The sequence below is a fragment of the Hemibagrus wyckioides genome, linkage group LG19 (assembly GCF_019097595.1).
Source record: "Hemibagrus wyckioides isolate EC202008001 linkage group LG19, SWU_Hwy_1.0, whole genome shotgun sequence".
In the NCBI taxonomy this organism is placed as follows: Eukaryota; Metazoa; Chordata; class Actinopteri; order Siluriformes; family Bagridae; genus Hemibagrus; species Hemibagrus wyckioides.
In genome coordinates this window covers 11,093,824-11,112,459 of record NC_080728.1, presented here as the reverse complement: position 1 = coordinate 11,112,459, position 18,636 = coordinate 11,093,824, and the positions used below count along the sequence as shown (strand labels likewise).

At 38.2% G+C, this 18,636-nt stretch overlaps 1 protein-coding gene across 5 annotated transcripts in view; it reads left to right on the top strand.

The window, feature by feature from the left end:
- The window catches only part of ano2b (anoctamin 2b), a 39,298-nt gene that overhangs the window by 9,266 nt on the left and 11,396 nt on the right, over positions 1 to 18,636 (top strand). For 4 of the 5 annotated variants that reach the window (XM_058417748.1, XM_058417751.1, XM_058417749.1 and 1 more), the window contains 18 exons: positions 223 to 321; positions 589 to 743; positions 915 to 969; positions 1,230 to 1,281; positions 1,872 to 1,927; positions 2,067 to 2,111; positions 2,195 to 2,259; positions 2,390 to 2,524; positions 3,077 to 3,237; positions 4,009 to 4,091; positions 4,467 to 4,550; positions 5,173 to 5,259; positions 11,874 to 11,948; positions 12,118 to 12,319; positions 12,588 to 12,699; positions 13,181 to 13,238; positions 13,406 to 13,506; positions 17,652 to 17,800. In XM_058417748.1, the coding sequence (XP_058273731.1) occupies positions 223 to 321; positions 589 to 743; positions 915 to 969; positions 1,230 to 1,281; positions 1,872 to 1,927; positions 2,067 to 2,111; positions 2,195 to 2,259; positions 2,390 to 2,524; positions 3,077 to 3,237; positions 4,009 to 4,091; positions 4,467 to 4,550; positions 5,173 to 5,259; positions 11,874 to 11,948; positions 12,118 to 12,319; positions 12,588 to 12,699; positions 13,181 to 13,238; positions 13,406 to 13,506; positions 17,652 to 17,800 (1,774 nt within the window). The remainder of the gene's footprint in view (positions 1 to 222; positions 322 to 588; positions 744 to 914; positions 970 to 1,229; positions 1,282 to 1,871; positions 1,928 to 2,066; positions 2,112 to 2,194; positions 2,260 to 2,389; positions 2,525 to 3,076; positions 3,238 to 4,008; positions 4,092 to 4,466; positions 4,551 to 5,172; positions 5,260 to 11,873; positions 11,949 to 12,117; positions 12,320 to 12,587; positions 12,700 to 13,180; positions 13,239 to 13,405; positions 13,507 to 17,651; positions 17,801 to 18,636) is intronic. The other variant, XM_058417750.1, reaches the window with a different exon arrangement.

Below are 18,636 nucleotides of genomic sequence, written 5' to 3'. Positions count from 1 at the left end.
GAAAGAGATAGGGTTACAAAATTAAATGGAAGATAGAAATAAAGATATAAAATGTTCTGGTAATGATGGTTTAAAACCCACTTCAGTCATTAGTACAGTAAATTCTCATGTTTTTTTCATAGTAGTGTCTAGTAGATATTTGAATTGGGTATGTTGGAAACTACAATTTACCTGAAGCCCTTCTTTCTTGACCAAAGCTCTCTCTGTATTTCTCTTCCTCAGCACAAGGTCTATGGGCAGGGATTTATCCGGCTACATGCCCCTTGGCAGGTGCTAAGCAGAGAGGCAGAGTTCCTAAAGATCAAGGTGCCCACCAAAAAGGTGTGTTATTTCTATTCATTTGGCTCTGGAGCTACCAACCTGAGTCTAGCTACACAGAGCTTTCCTTTGTACTGTACTGGAGAGTAGAGGTTCAGACCACACAGGAATCTGTACTGTAAACTTTAGATATGTACCTTTTGTGTGGTTGTGGTTTTGAGAGGTTTAACAAGTCCCTGTTTCAATAAATAAAATACAAAATGTGTTTACTTTTTTATTTTCAGGCCATAGGTTTATGACTATAGCTTACCTGTTGCATTTCCTTCCCAGAGCTATGAATTAAAAGAAGAGAAGGGTCTATCAGCAACTATGAACACAGTGTGGAGGAAGCTGAACCAGCCATTTCAACCCAACATCCCTCACATGCAGCAGCAGAGCCGCACGAAGTTCCTCTCTCACAGCTTCTCCCGGGACAAGCTCCATCTGTGAGAAACCTCTGGGGAAAATTGAGGGCTGGGAGGGTTGGTGTTAGAGCGGTATTTACTGAGATTTCACAGTATGCCAAAGGCACCTGAGCAACTCAAAAACATAAACCCTGACTCATGCCTTTGGCTACACCTGTTTTACTCAGCCTTATCATACTTGTCTTGTTTCAGGTACAACATCGAGTGCAAAGACACCTTCTTTGACAATGCCACAAGGAGTCGAATTGTAAGTTCTGCTTCCCTGTGCCTGGAAACGTTGTCTTGGTTTTTTTTTGGATTTTCATGGCTGTAGTTTGCTGTCCTGATTGTTATGTGAAGCTGTTGGAATAATGCGGTTATTTACCAGAAGTCTGAGGTGACTGTGTTCCCTGTGGACACATTACTAGGAGACAATTCCCCTGTGGCCTTTTCGGGAACACTTTGGCTTGTTTGTCTCTCCCTTTCTCTTTCTTGCTCTCTCACACTTACTCTCTCCCTTCCTCCCAGGTGTATGAAATCCTTAGACGCACTGCCTGCACACGGACCTGCCAAACCATGGGTTAGTAATACAGTAAGCTAGAACCAATCATGGTGCAGTGTTGGAGGAATCCTGAGAAAATCCAGGCCTGACATAAGAGTTTCACTGTGCTCAGTGCTGGTAGAGCAGGTGCTGGAGAGAAATCCATATGCTCTCCTGGATCGCTTTGCTCAGCAGACGGACATCGCCACCAGCTACAGGGGAATTGAGGCTAGCCAACAGAAGGGGTTGGGTTTAGGGTCTCTTATCTAGCCTATTCTCTTACTTGCCTTCTCCTCTCTCTCATCTACTGTCTAAACTAGGACATGCAATCTTAGGATTGGGTTCAGAAGTGAAGCAGGTTCCATGGGGGGAGTGGTGGGCCCTCTAGCTTGTTGCTAGGGAGCCATCTTAATTGAGGGCTAATAGTGAGAGTGTACATGTTGTTCCTTTGAGGACTGATTAATTACTTTGATTGAAGCTTGTGTTCTATATGTCGGCCTCCTTCCATTTTACTAGTGTGCTGCATTCACATGAAGCAGTCCAGGCAGTCCTTTCATGACAGTCAGACGGTTATCTCTGAGGCAGTGTGTGGTAATGTAATATATGGTGATTTTTCTCCTTGCTTACAGGCATCACTACTTTAATAGCTAAAGGGGTGTATGACTCTGCCTTCCCTCTGCATGATGTAAGTTGATTCTACGCCAACTTTCTTGAACTCTTCATGCTAATCTGAACCATTTACTGATTATTAAATGAAGAATCATGGTATTCTGCCTTTAGTACGTTGAGTGTTGTTAATGTGATGCTTTTATAATTGCCTGCAGGGAGACTTCAAGGACTCCAAAGCAGAAGAGAAGAACGAGAGACAAGTGAGTAGCAGTTGTACTGTATAAACTAATCAATCACAATGCCATTTGTAATCATGAATCATGAACTCTTCTATTTGTTTCAGCTGTTACATGATGAATGGGCAAGATATGGAGCATTTTACAAATATCAGCCTATTGATCTCATCAGGTGCATATATATTTTTATACTCAATTTGCATATTACTCCTCACCAGATGTTATGGCTGCTTTTTGTGCTTATTTATATGATCATTGTCTCCGGAGGCTTTGCCATTCTTTCTTTTACTTTTTCCCCTCAGAAAATACTATGGGGAGAAGATAGGCCTCTACTTTGCCTGGCTTGGCGTTTATACTCAGCTGTTAGCCTTGGCATCTCTGGTGGGCATTGTTGTATTCCTGTATGGCTGTTTCACCATCGACTCCAACATTCCTAGGTATGAGACATTGAGCAGCCTCTAGGCATAAGGCTGGAAGTGTGTGGGTGTGAGGATGGAATGGCTTAGCAGGCCAACATGAGGAGTGCAGGATTATTCAGAGTCATGGTCTGTTAATGTCAACCCCAGACTGCAACTGTAGAACAGTTCTGTATCATAAAAATACTGTTTGGGTCTGTTGAAGTGTACCAGGCAGTACCACTTCAAGTACAGGGGTATACAACAAAATGAATTACATTGGTATCTTTATGAAATAGACATGGAATCGCTTTAGTATATCAGATATCATTTATACAGATGAAATGTTTTTGATGAATATTGTTAACAGAATATGTCAACACAGTTCTGAATACAGTGTGAATCTATTAAACAGTTTTATTCAGTATGAAGATGATAATCTGTTGATATTAATGAGACATTTGACAAGTTGCGATTAAATGTTTTGAATTGACTGCATATGACTCACTCAATCATGTCACGGTTGAGAATGACTCGATGTAGAACTTCACTATGTGCTGCCCGGCTATGTTCTTTGTCTAATTTTTGTTTCAGTCAGGAGATGTGTGATGAGAAACAGAACTTCACTATGTGCCCCCTTTGTGACCAAGTCTGCGATTACTGGCACCTGAGCACAGCCTGTGGCACTGCCCGTGCAAGCCACCTCTTTGACAACCCGGCCACCGTCTTCTTTGCCATCTTCATGTCCCTCTGGGGTAAGCATCATCTTCTGCCCACTCACCATAGCTGTTTGTTCTTCTTCCATCCTTCCTTCTCAGTATAAGGCCAAATATAATATAGGTCCATTTTGTGCACTTCCTCAGCATTCTCTTGCTCTGATGAATATAAGACTCAGGTGACAGGCTGTGGTAGTAAGCAGATCTGTTGGTGTGTCTCTATGGAGATGGAGATAAAAAAACTTGCGTGTACAGTATGTGTGGGAGATTAACAGTCTGGGTATAGTGTTACCTGTGTCTATCAGAGGCTGCGTGGGCTCAAGGCTCCATCATCGGCCTTTCTCGTGCAGCTTTTGTAAAAGCCCTTTGTCTTTCACTGCTGCATGTGGCAACAGGGCATACACATTACTTCTTATATGCAGGCACTTACTCTAGGGTTGGGTTGGGGAAGTGGTCAGATGGAGTATATGTGTGCGTGTGTCTGTGTATACAATCATGCACCTGTATCTTTGTGTACAACCTTGCAGCAATGAATATCAGCAGCTGAGATAATTGACATTCACTCAGGCTTTTCAGACTGATGGTAAACATGTCTGTAGTTTTGAACCAAGGTGAATGGGATGATACCTCATCCCAGATATTATTACAGATTATAGTTTGTAAAAGTGTGCTCAAGCTAAGACTGAGAAAACAATTCTAATAGAATATGTAAATGAGTGACGTTATTACCAAGTGATCTTTTAGTTTTTTCAGTTACGTAATATGTTTGATTAGTCATCTCATCTCATCTTTCCTTCTTCCCTCATAAAGCGGTTATGTTTCTGGAGCACTGGAAACGCAGGCAAAACAGTTTGAACTACAGTTGGAATATGACCGGAATGGAGGAAGAAGAGGTGTGTGTCTCTCCCTCACAGTAAACATTTGTTTACACGAAAGTAATGACTAGAGTGCTGATTGTATTCATTCAATTAGTTTCAAATTGGATTTGAATTTGTTTTAAATTAAATTTTATATTTTATTAAATTAAATTTTATAATTTAATTTGATCATTTAATTTGTATACTCCCCTTTCCACCAATCTTCTCTATATCAGGAACGAGCAAAGGTTTGACATTTTTTTCTTTAATAAACCCTCCTGCCCCAAATTCTTCAAGCTTTGTGTGTGCATTTGGTTTGCTGTGGATTTTGACCTGTTGGAAAGTTTTCTAAATGAATCACATACAAAATGTGAGTTAAATATTACTGTTTGATTTCTGTTTGATCTGCAGGAGCATCCTAGGCCTAAATATGAAACATTACTCCTTCAGAAGAGACAAAGGAAGAGGAGAAACAAAAAGAAGAACAAAAGTGAGGTGGGCAGTTTTACTGTGAAAGTATTTTTGTGGGTTTATTTTATTTTATTTTATTTTATTTTATTTTATTTTATTTTATTTTATTTTATTTTATTTCATTTTTTTTTCAAAGCCTAAAGCCATAAAAGCACCTCAACACACCTGACGGGTGCTGCCAAATACTTTTAATTGTGGTTTTGAATAATAACTGACCTTAACAGATGTCTTGCTTTTGTCTGCGCAGACCTGTCACCGGGGAGTAGAGCGTATATATTTTCTCTGAAGCAATCAGAATGAGGAGTTAGGCGTAGAGTGCTGGTGCCAAACACTGCAAGCTTCCAGCAAAACCCCCATGATGCACTGCTCTGGCTGCAGTCATTTGGCACCAGAACATGAAAGGCTGATATGCTGCTCCAGGTTCTGCCACGGCAGACGGAGCAGGATAGGGAAAGAGTCAGAGAGAGGGAGAGAGGCAGTGAGATAGGTTGGTAGGTAGCTAGAGAAAGGTGAACAAGCAGTGGCAATGAGGTGAGACCACAGATTCTCCATCCATGAGCAGAGCTGGTGTCTGGAGCCCCAAATCACTAGTGATTTTAGAGTTGTTACCTGTTAGTGTGTGATCCATGGGCTCTGTCTGTTCCAGCCTCAGAAAAGTGTGGAGGAGAGCAGCGATTCGGGCAAGGACAAATGGAGACAGTGGTTGCTGTCTGCCATGGCTACAGGGAACCCGGTAAATGCTGATCTTTCTCTCTGTTTCTTGCCCACTGTAGTTTCTCTAGAGCAATGATCACCATTCCTGCTCCTGTCCAACAGAATGTAATTCAACCCTAATCCAAAAGTTCTCCTCGAGCAAATCAGGTAACCTGACTATCCTGACAGGAACTTGTGAGTTTTGATTAGGGTTGAAACAAAATTCTGTAGGAAGCTCACTGCTCTGATCACTGCTCTAGAGCTTCTGCACCTGCTTTCATGCTTTTCTGTATCTCACTCTCTATCTCTTTCTCTCTCTCTCTAACTCTTTTTCTTACTTCAGGGCTGCAAATTTCCCCCCTCTTCCCTAGTATACCAATGGCCTCTGTTCCTTATTTTCTTGGTCAGTGGGCACTGAATCTGCTTTTCTGGTGCTGCTTTGCTATCAGTAGCTGATTTTGACCAGTTCTGGATCTGCCTCTTTTTTAGAACATATGCTAAAGGGGGCTTGATCTTTCATTTTTCATTTGCCGCGGTTGCAAGCATTTTCAGTTCAATTGAAGTCTAGGTGGGGCTTGGGCAGCATAGTACTTTCAGTACTTAGCTGGATCAGAGTAGCTTCATTTTTGTGTGCTGTTTTGTGGGAAAGTATTTTAGTACTTTTAGTCCTTAGCTGGTAACAGAGTGTTGTTTCTATGTGATATTTTGTTAAACTTTATTTCTGTTTATGGAAAATAAAAATAGATTTGACTGCAGTGTTGTTAAAATAGTTGGATCTGGCAATACCAACTCACTGTAGTATAGCATAAGGTAAAAAAAAGGTAAAAAAAAAAATATTCGACTACAATATATAACACACCATATTTTTACTGCTTGATATACTGATATTCTGCATTTGTTATACTGCCTGAAACAATACATATTAAGAATTTCAACTCAGCTGTATGACTTCATAAATTCAAGAAGATCATTATTTCTTTTTCTCTGTAAACTCGGACAAGGAAAGTTCCTCATAAAAAGGGACTGTACTGGAGAGTAGAGGTTCCAGTAGGGATGGAGGGATGATATTTACTGTGTAGTTCACTGTTACTTTAGCTATACACAATAAATGCAAAAATTATTTTATCCTAATTATTTTTATGTTCTTAACTGAAAATTTCTTCCACAATGCAAATGTTACTGTCTGTGTGTCTCACAGAAAACATCTGGCATGCTGTATTATGGGTTAATCTTGATTATGGTCAGGCTATTTTATTTCCTCAGTGAATTGAGTATCAGTTGTGATATTGGTAGGCTTATTTAAAAATAGCTGATTGACCTGTAATAGATAACAACTGGTGTTAGGTAATGTTAAACACTGATGTTTATTGACATTGGTGCATTAGAACAAAAGTAAATTTTCCCAGCTCTGTATTTTCTTGCATGCATTAAGTATTTCAAATAACGCTTATTTATTGGAGTATTGAGTGATAGCTGTTTCCTCTAACAGCTGAGAAATTGGGATAAAAAACTATGGTTTGAGCAAAGATTAAATTCTTCTGGTCATTTAATTAGATTTTTGGACTTTGGAAATTGATTTCTATTGGACATTTTTAAAAATTGAAGCTTCTTTTGGAACAACAAAAAAACCTTTTTCAATTAGTGTTACATTAAATATATTTAACTGTACAGTGTGCATTTTAAGACCTTTTGTGTTTGTCCTAACTCCTGAGATTGGCTTTCCCACTGGGTTGCATGGTTCACCAATGTTTGGGATGTATATAACAGGATCATATGTTGTATATCTGTAAGAGTTCCTCCGAGAAAGCATGCTCATAATGTATTCTTCAGTGCCAAAATGACTGTATCTATGGACAGCGAGTTGATTCTAGGTCAGCTCTCATTTTTAAAGAGGTGTTATACCCATGAGGCATGGTGTGGAAAGTGGGTTTCCTCAATTACCATTGTGGATACAATGTTTGACCCAACTACAATCAATTTACTCCTGTATGGCATAAAGTTTGCTTATCAGCTTCTACTAACTGCATAGAAGCATAGTTGTAGTATATTATGGTACATTGCACTTGCTGGTTTGAGGCATCTTTTTCTTTTTTACCTAGTGCTTGATCGTGAGACATTTGTACAGTGATCAGATGACAGGTTGACAATGAAGATATTAGACTAATTTTTCCTACTTTGTCTTCCCACTAATTTTCCTGTTGTGCCCACATTGTTTGAAATACAGTGGGAATCATATGAAAAATGAGCCTTGTCGATCAAAGGTCATTAATAGAATGGCACAGTTTCGTCAGAAACACAGGCTTGGAGGCTGTCGGTCAAATAGTCATATATGTTGTACAATAATACTTTCAGAAATACTACTATGAAATGTGCCTAACCTGTTATAGGCATAATGATATTAAATTTCTCAGCTGATTGCAGAGGGGATGTCCTGTGCAACGCACTTCTCAAGTTATTCCACAGGGTTTCAATAGGATTTACATCTTGGCTATTACTGGGCAATTCTAAACACTAGCCATTCCATTTTTGACTTGGATTTGTTTGTTATCGTGTATTCCATCTAGCCAGCCTAACTCTTAGCCCAGACATTGTTGTCACATGAAGGGTGTGATCAGTACGTGGCAGATATTCCTGCACAATCACAATCATGTTTCCGTAGGTGTCTTGACAGCCTTGCTTATAAACTTTTTACATCCTGTTGTTTTTCAAAATATGGATGGACATTCTTTTTTTGGCGATATGGTGCCCTATTTTCTCCCCTTGCTAATTAATGCCTTCATGGTTTATCTTGGTACATCAAATGTATCACTGATGATACCATTCAATGAGATCCAGTACATTTGTTGCAAGCTTTTTTAAACCATGATTTCGGTTGGATGAAACCAGGAATATCCTACAAAAACACTTTTTCATAAAATAATCTGAAAGGAAACTTGGTTTATTTTTTTAACATCAGGATTTTAACAAGAGTCTCTAGTTTGTAGTTTGAAATACATAATCTGAATATTCAGATAGATTTATGACTTAATGTTAAGCTCAGACAGACATAAAAAATAGACAGGTCAGTAACACTGCTGAACAAAACACTGATCAGTAGTACTGGATTGTGAATAAATGTGCTACTTAAATGTAATATATGTACACTCATGCATGGGGACCACTTGCACACGTGTGTGTGTGTGTTTGCGAATGAGTGAGGAAAATCAGGGTGACTGGATAAAATGAGGTAACGTGTTTGCATCATGAAGTGTTAAGTAGAAGTATAAAGGAAATATTTTTTCGTCTTTGTAATGTATGCTTTTCCAAAAGTCTTCTTTTCTGCTAAAAAAGGACACAAATATTCTGCCTGAGTCCTGGAGTTTTCTGGAGTGTTATGCACATACTCTGGCCAGCAGAGAGAGCTACACTTCAGCCTATTGACTGTATGGCAGACTGTGTGTATTTGTCTGTGTGAAAGAGAGAAGGGAGGAAGAGAGAGGGAGTGCCCTCTCAGCGGGAGTGTCACAGCTTAACACAAGGCATCGCGCCAAAAGCAGAGTAAACCACAGTCCCTGACTCATCGTCATGGCAACCCTGTGTCATTCAAGCACCTATATTTGAACACACATAGGACTGTTTTAAACTGGTGTTTTTAAAAGCCTTATCACACTGTTATGCCAACGAAGACATAACGTTAGTGAGACACACAACTAGTACTGACATCTACAGGAGTTTCAGAAAGAGGCCAAATAAGCAAATGTATGTTCAGCATTAGCTAATGGGAGGAGCAAAGTGTTCATTTGAGACAACAACAGCCTGCCCCTCCTTGACCGTGTGCTTTCATTTTTATGGGATAAAACTGTATCTGTATGACATTTTTTTCTTGCTACTTTGGTTTATATGTATACTAAAAACTGCTATTTAGAATAAACTTTGCTCAAAGTCTGAGGTTTTATTTTCACATGGCTATAGAACCACAAATTGACTATAAAACTCTGATGGCTTAGTCTTAAAAAAAATATAGCCAGTTTGGGTTTCTACAGGTCTAGATGATTTTTGTTCAAAAGCTCACAGAATTTGAATGGAGTTAGGGTCACATTAAGTTCTGATCATAATGGAAGTAAGCAGGAAGTCTGTGACTTTTCTTGTTGGGCATTACATAATTTGCCATTAATCGTTAAAGGTCATCTGCCACCTTGTGCAAACCACTTATTGGAGAGTGTGTGTTTTTCGTGCCCTTCCACATGGAATGGGTGTATTTATGTGAGCCATGACGTGGGTCATGAGCTGTTAGAAGGAATTAGTGTGTGGGTGTGTGGAAGAGGGAATTATTCTCTCTGTACTCAACACCCAAAAGGTCTTAATTCACCCCCAGCACATGTGATTGTCAGAGGTTTGACCAGTGCTGATCAACTATAATCTCTGTGACAATTCTCTGTTCCTGACCTCCTGAAATTAAACTGCAGTCATGTGTTCTGTGTGGCTGATATGGATATAAGATACATTCCTGGTCAACTTGGTCTCTCTCTCTCTCTTCCTCCCTCTTTCTCTGAAAGTGTAAATGCACATTCATGTATCTCTGCAGTGACATATGACCTCTGAGGAATTCTCCACACCAGCGGGATTGTCACTAATTTCTCAAAGGATTTAACTTGGCCCTGTTGGAACGGTCTTTAGGAAAAGTCTTTAAGGTGGTCACTGACACTCAAGCCACTTTTCACATGCAATTTATTTGCAACATTGTCCATCATAACACATCTGCACAAACAAGGCTTCAAGGCCTTGTTACATGTGCTGGGGTTTATGTATATCTTCACATTCATTTACATTTATAGCATTTGGCAGATGCCCTTATCCAGAGCAGCTTACATTTTATCTCATTTCATAAAACTGAGCAATTGAGGGTTAAGGGACTTGCTCAAGGCCCCAGCAGTGGCAGCTTGGTGGCCTGGGATTCAAACTCCCCACCATCCAATCAATAGTCCAATGCCTTAACCACTAAACTACCACATCCCCAAATCTATGTTATTGACTTGTGTGTAGACACAGATTTGACTTGACTGTTTTTGTGACACAGATAAGAAAAGCACAATTGAAGAACAGGCACTCATGCTCCACTTTTGATGAAACACATCAACAGATGTTGCAGATGGACTTTTCCAAGTACTGGCTAGTAAACAGACAACCCAGCCTTATTAGTACAGACAGTGATTTCTCATCACACACAAAAATCGGGAAACACATTGACATACTTTATTTTGTGTATTTAATTATTATTTTTTTATTTCTTGCTGAAACAGATTGGAGCTTTGGATATCTGGAGAACGGATTTACACATTATAGTAAACCATGTTTTCATCTAAATCTTGGCTGTTGATCCAAGTCTTTTTTTATCCACAAGTGTTGAATGCAAAAATGTAAACAACAAAGAGAGCTTGTTTTGCATTTCCCCCTCTCATTTGACTTTTATTATGGTATTTTCTTTAGTTTATATTCATGCATTCTTAATCATTGTATATTTATAGTGTACATGGAGACCATCTCCATCTGGCCTTTCTCTGAAAGCAAAAAATTTTTTCTTCAGCCCAGTTTTTGTCAATGAAGCTCTGAATTTTGTTTCTTGCACATTAGCTGTGGCTACAATTACAGATCATCTCAAATCCTGGAATGGTTTCTAACAGTTATTGCTCTCGCTGAGGGAGGCCAAGCTTATCTACCTCATCTTCCTCACCAAAAGGTGTTAACTGTGTTTTGTCGCTGAGAGCATGGATGTGCAGAGAATCCACATGTTCAGCAGAGGCCACATGTGACCTCCCTGTGGTTTGTCATAAATGGCTGTTACATGACCTACATTCATTATCCTCCAAAACCCAAAAGCTTTGGCATTCTGAGAGTTTCCCTCAAGTGCAGCCACCAAGCTCTCGTTGCTTTAGCATCCCAGGGCTCAGACAGTGGGGTTTAGTTCCGGTGAGTGCTTCTGTGTGCTAGGTGGTGCTGTTGTTCTCTTAATAAGCCTAATTAGAGCTGAGAGAGGCTTCCAGACCAAACTACTAGAGATCCTTTACCTGCTCAATTGGATGAATGTTACCCATTAAATATGGGTAAAACAATTTTGGTATGTTATTTATAGCAGTGATATGACGAAATGGGGAAGTAAAGTGGTACATGCTGTCATCCAAGTTTTGCTCTACACTATATTGACATTTTTGTGGTCTTTTGTTATAGCTCCAGCCAGAAAACTTATGTATATTCATTAATTGAATGCTGACTTTCACCATTTGCTTATTTTACTTCTTTTGTCTGCATTACAGTGATGCATGAGATTGCAGGATGTTTTTCTTGGCTTGATTGCTGTGATTTATCTGTCACATTTGTAGGGTTCAGTAGCAATTGAAACATTTTGAGTGCCTCAAAGTATTTTTCTTGGTAAATTAGAAAACACGATCCTTTGGAGATAATTGGGATATGATTTCTTCATTAAGAGGCTGAGGTTGTAAGGCCTTTGAGTTATAATCTTGTAACACTGTAGTACATTATTGACAGACACTGTAAGTGTTACATGAATTTGGATACAACATGAAGAGGAAGAACAGTAAACCCACAACCCAGATAAATATAAGCATTTACTAAATTTTTCATTTCCTCTGTTTCTCTCTCTCTCTCTCATACACACAGCCTGAAGATGAGAGACTTACATGGAAGGATAGGTTTCCAGGCTACTGTATTAATGTTTCTTCCATCCTACTAATGGTGAGTAATGTTACTTGAGAAACAACTTTGATAAATTCAGTTAATAAACCGTATAATTGCTTCAAAATTAAGATTTAACTTATTCTGACAGTGCCTTTCTAATATTTGTCTTTCCGGTGTTTTTGGCTTTGCTCTTTTGATTTATTTACCCTCCTCTTTGGTGCTCTAGTTTGGTGTAACTTTTGCTGCTGTCTTTGCGGTGATTATGTACCGTATCACCGTCTCTGCCACACTGGCCATGAGTAACGACCCCCAGATCAAAGCAAGTGTGCGAGTGACCGTCACAGCCACAGCTGTCATCATCAACCTAGTTGTCATCCTCATCCTGGACGAGATCTACGGTTCAGTGGCTGCTTGGCTCACAGAGCTGGGTGAGATTTGGACTAAATTGCATTTTAAATGCTTCATGAATATATGTCCTTTTCTCTTAAGTATTGGTCTCTCCTCATCTTACAAATATTTAAAATCTAGAATTCTACGTAATTTCTGAATCCTGGAATTACGAGTTCATTCTGCATTTACTGCCAACACTGTAGCTCAGACAGTGATCTCCAATGTAGCAGGGATATCTGAGAAATATCTGATTGTAATCCCAATCCCAATAGCTTTTATAAATAATAATTTCTGATGTATTTGCAGAGATTCCAAAGACAGAAACCGGCTTTGAAGAGCGTCTGATTCTGAAGGCCTTCCTTCTAAAGTTTATGAATGCTTATGCCCCCATTTTCTATGTAGCCTTTTTCAAAGGAAGGTAAGTAGACATGCCCACCCTGTAGCTCTTTTTTTGGTTGTGGTTTGGATGTTACTGTTAAATATAATAATAAAGTAAAGTGTAATACTGATATGGAGTAATGGCTCTAATGCCGAAGCTTGAAAACGAAGACCAAGTCTGCTAAGTGGCAGAAACATACAAAAGGCAAGAAGAAGCTAGAAGACAAGTATTAGATCCTTTGGATGAGGGTTTAGTTATAGTTATATTAATGAATATACATAAGTTTCTGGCTGGAGCTATAACAAAAGACCACAAAAATGTCAATATAGTGTAGAGCAAAACTTGGATGACAGCATGCACCACTTTACGTCCCCATTTCATAATATCACTGCTAAACCAGTATTGTCTGAATTGTACTCATTAATGTAGGAAGCCCAATGTTCTAACTAACTAAAAAAAACATGGCTTATTTTATCTAATCATCCATGTTTTATTTGTTTGTTTTTATTCATACCAACAGGTTTGCAGGCAGGCCTGGTGATTACGTCTATGTTTTCACCCGGTATCGCATGGAAGAGGTAAATTTAGATATGGGTGATTAGTAAGTGTGTGATTATGTACATATTATTATTAATATTATACCCATCACTCTGCTGTCACTCTTATATCTGTCACTGATAATACAGTTATCATAATTAGTTTGCTAGAAAGACCTTGATGTTCATTCTGTCTCTTTCTCTCTCAGTGTGCCCCTGGTGGTTGTCTTATTGAGCTATGTATCCAGCTCAGCATCATCATGTTGGGAAAACAGCTCATTCAGAACAATATCTTTGAGATTGGCATCCCGTAAGTGCTCAGACTCTTCCCAACTGTATCTACCTCTGTAAAACATGCTCAGTCATGCCTTTGCCCCCAATAACCTGAAATCTTCTACTTAGATAAAGAATTGTACACATTATACATCTGACATATTATTAAAGCTTTCTAGGGTTATTTCTTTTTCACATGAGAAATCTCTACAGTGCAGAATTTTCCCTTTAAACTTTATTCTCTGTCTCCCTTTCACTTCCTTAGTCATACACACACATTACAATGACACTTCGCAGGTTTACAAAGGCATTTTACATGTAAATGTTAAAGGAATACTTAAATGTGGTAGAACAAGTGGGATGTCCTCATTTCCTCTACATATATTCTATGTTCTGAGCTTTTTTTAAATAATTTTTTAAAGGAATTCTCATATATTGCATTTTCTAATTAATTAAAACTAATTAATCATGTTGCTTCATAGACATATAACAGCACTCACCACATGCATGACTAGTTTTTCCTATAAAGGCTTCAGAATACTTGAACAGGAAGGATAATAAACTAGGACACAATTTCCCCAAAGCAGCAAATGGACTTGTAGTCATGCATTCCCATTTACTGAAAATCCCTCTTTAGCCTATTTTTCCCTCATCGTCCTTCAAAAGAGCACGTACACGTCTCTTCATCCTTGCCACAGTTTTTCTCACTCATTCATTAGAATAGTGCTCAAACCCCATTGGAAGGATACATGGGTACAGTACGACTGCATGTTCACACTGTTGTTGTTGTAGTATCCTGTCCGTATTTGTTTTCTTGTACAAGTGTTTTTAATCTGTTTCAAGGTGTTTTGTACTGCCCATGTCTCTACCATGTTTTCCACTTATTTTAATTAATGTGATATACTAGCTTTCCGGACAGTCCACAGCTCTTGTTCTTTGTTGGGTTACGGTAAATGCTAGTGCCTCTTGGGTTTTGTTTTCCCATGGCTCAGTTTACATCTGTCTTGGCGTGTGGCTGCAAAACGGCTGTTTATGGTAACAGGCTCACTTCATGCACCTACAAAAGTGGATACATCAATCATTCATTGGCACTGACACTGCTGCATGCCTTTTGTTTGTGTGTTTCTCTGTCTGTGTGAGAGGAGAGACAGTTACCATAGTCTGTATGAACATGTACAAACACAGCATAAACACAATTGTAGGCTGTGAACTGTATTCATGCCAGTTTTGAATCTATAGGCGTTCCTCATTGTTTTGTTTTTTTCAAGCTTCTGTTTGACACTGGAAGGACATGTGAAGCAGTGTCCAAAAAGCATTCGGAAGTCACTCGAGCTGAATTTTGGAACATTGGGGGAAAAAAAAGAAAACCAAAATTTAATTTAATGATTCACTTTGACATATTTAAGAAAAACCTATATATAAAAAAATGATTTTATTTAGTTGTTTTTCCTCACCTTTCCTTAGTGTCTGTGTGCAAAGCTTACATCAGATAATGAGATTTTGCCCATGTGAAGGGTTTTGCAGGCCACAACACCAATACATCTTGTATTGTTTATTGAACTAGAAGCACTTGATCTCACAGTAGTTAAGTTATTTTATAATATAATGCATCAGAGTCATTATAAGACTGCTTTCCACATTTCTGCACTTGTTGCTATTTAAACTTTTCCAACTTTCTATTAAAGTAGTTTGTTCAAGAATACAAATGACAAGAGTGGAGTCCTTGGAAAGGCTGGTAGAAGAAAATGAGGGTGACTTTAAACTGATTCTCCTGTTCTGCTCTATAAATACCCAACTTCGTTACTAGAGAAAGGACAGGGCTGAAGTGCCTGGTGCAAACGCTCTGTGATGGAGGCCAGAGGGGACAGGAGGACTCAATATCCCACAATTCCCTCTACACACAGACCTGACCTACATTGTAGTTCTGATCCTCCCTATAGATTGCTCTCCCATCTTTCCATATTATATTATACAGATTGTATGAGTGTGTACTATAATATTTAGGACCAGTGTCCATTACAGAGAATGTTGCATCCAAGGGTGTGTGTGTGTTTGTGTGAGAGTGAGAGTGTGTGTGTGTTTGTCCTAAATGCAGCTCGACAGCTGGTAAATGGGAGCTTTAGCATGGCAGGAGGAAGGCACTTCTGATACAGAGGCATTAAAAAGTAATGTTCTGGAAAAGGGCTGTATTTTGGGGTTATAAATAATGCATCAGCTGCATTTAGTGGATTTTATTGGAGACATTAATAGGCAGAGATATGGACCACATGGCCCATTTCATCGTCTATATTTGGCTTTCAGAGGCAGCAGGAGACACACGCACTCCTTCTCTCTTTTCTTTTTTACTGTACCATTATTTTTCTTTCTCCATGACAACTTGCCAAATATTAGGGACGGCTTTCTACATTGAAGTTTACATTTATGGCATTTGTCAGATGCCCTTAACCAGAGCCTCTTACAAAAGTGACAGACCTAGCTCAGTGATGGTCTGAAAGGACTAAGTGAATTTTATGGACGTTATCTGAACTCCACAGTTATTGTAACTGTAATTGGCATTGAGCTAGTTTATGTAGAAAAAATATACAAACAGCATAGTTTATTAGGGAAATTACTTTAGGTAATGGGGTGTAAAAAAAGCTGCTATCTGTGTCTTTATCAGTTCAGTGCTCAAAATATTTGTATTAATATATTTGGGTATGATCTAGACATTTATTTCTTATGTTATTTGCTCATTTCTTTTTATGCATACTCTACCACTCTGCCCCATAAAACATAATTTTATCCACTTCCTGAACTTCCTGAATAGTTCCTCAAGTTTTGGGAGATCTGCTGCTTTGTGCAAAATGTGTGGTCTGTGTAGTAGAAATTACATTTCAGGTCAGTTTGATCAGAAATATGGTTGAAATGTAGTTTTATTTTGAATCTAAGTAAGGCTATGTTTAGGTTGTGCTCCTGGAGCAAACCACTGTTGATGGCCAAAAAGTCATACTTGTGCCCTTCAAGCTTATGCCTGCATCACATAAAAGTAAAAACCTGCATTTTGTTACATCCCATGATCCCAGTCTTAATACACTAGCATCAAGCAGATGTCCTTTATTTAAAAAAAAAAACAATCAAACAAAAAAATATCACAGCTCCTTCATCTATATTATTTTTCAGAACACCTTCAACCCAAATAAGTTATAGATATTTGGTCACATCACATATCATGAGAAAAATGAAAAAAAAAAAACCAAATCGTCCCAACCCCAAAAAAAGTTAATCTATCTTAAACAATAATTGAATATAAAGTAATTTGTAAACTATGACATGTTATGTCTGCCGATGCTGGTCATAATCATCTGGAATTATCAGTTGTGTGGCAGGAAAATAAGAAACAGTCAAAAGTCATGAGAACGTTCTTGGTTTTAAATAAGCAGGCCTGTTTTTTTTTTTTTTCTTTCATTTATTTAAGCACCATCTGGAAAACTTCCTCAAGTGGTTCTTGGATTAAGAGCGGATTTGGAATTATTGCAGTCTTTCAAACTTCCCTTTTTTGACATTCTTAAACACGTAAAACGTTGTTCTGTGTATGCATGGGAACCTTTTTTTAATGAGTAAAATGGCATGACACTGCATGCTGAGATGAAAGGCAGGCTTTCGGGAACATTACTGGGTTGAAATTGGTCCCATTTACTTAGGTTGTTTAACTTTTACTACAGAGTAAAGTTTATGAGTTAAATGTGAGGAGCTCTACAAACACACATGTCCATGTCATTCATACAGAACCATCAGCAGCATCACTTTATAACCTAAAAGCTGGTAAATATCTTTAGTAGATGGAATATATCTAATGTTTTAACAGGCTCCTACTGTATCAGTCTCTTGAATGTTTGGCTGCTGAGAAACAGATTTAAAACAGGCACCTTTCATTCATTCATTTTAAGAAGCTGAGGACAAAATAAACCTTGTAAATTATTTATACACATTTCTGTAAAATGAAGTAGATTATGTATTTGTGCTTTTGGTGTGATTTCCCCACTAAATGATCAAGAATGCTTTGCACTTTTATCATTGCATAATGCTTGTCTGATTAGTTTAAATAGACACTAAAAAGCAAAGAGATTAAAAAACAGAGTGTATTCTAAAGATGCCACTTCCATATATTATTAATATATTCTGTATGTTCATTTCTCTCTACAGGAAGCTTAAGAAGCTGTTTCGCTCCCTGAAGGAAAAGAAGCGAGCTCCTGAAGTACACGTAGAACAGACAAGTCGTACTCTGCGTCAATGGCACCTGGACAATGACCTGGAGCCGTTTGTAGGCCTCACACCTGAATACATGGAGATGAGTGAGTGACCGTCTCTCAGTCAAAGTGTCAGGTCCTATAAAAATACACATTAAATCCCTTTTTCCACTCTGTAGAGTTTACGTCACTGGAGTTTGTTTGCAGGCTAGTTTAGTGTATGCATGTCTTGCATTTGTCTTTTGGTCATGTTAACAAACAGTGTTTCCATTAGTGAGTGTGTTGTGTATAAATTCATGACTGAATCATTACTTATGGCACTGGTCATGAACATGTGTGTGTGTGTGTGTGTTTAGCAATAGGCATATTTTATGCTATCGTTGTTAATTTGCTAAATAATAGTTATTGGAGAATATGATGGAAAGTTTATAATAGAGGATTTTTAAAAATGTATTTTTTTCTATTAGAGATCTATGCCAAATTAAACATTTTAAACAATTAAACAAAATTATAATAGCTGTCATTAACTTTAGCTCAACAGTTGATAAAAGAAAGATTAAAAAAAAGTAGTTTAAAACTGATGTATTTCATGTTAGAGCCAACCTAAAAACCTAAAGCTATTAAATAAGCTATTAATTATGAATTCTGTTAAATTCATTTTATTTTAATTTCCAAACAACAAGGCTTATCTGATTCACTTGAATTCATTGCTTTTGTATGTTCACATTAATGGATATATTTTATAAGAAGATTTTTTTACTCAGTTATACTATATATGTATAACAGGTTAGAGAGATAGGCATGCATAAGGCATGATGAATGATAAAAATGCAGGACAGATGACACTTTGGTGGACAGTTAATTCTCACGGGTCTAAAACATTACAGCATTTTAGTCTTGGTTTTTAAAGCATGCCCTCCAGTCTGTAAGGCACTGTTTTA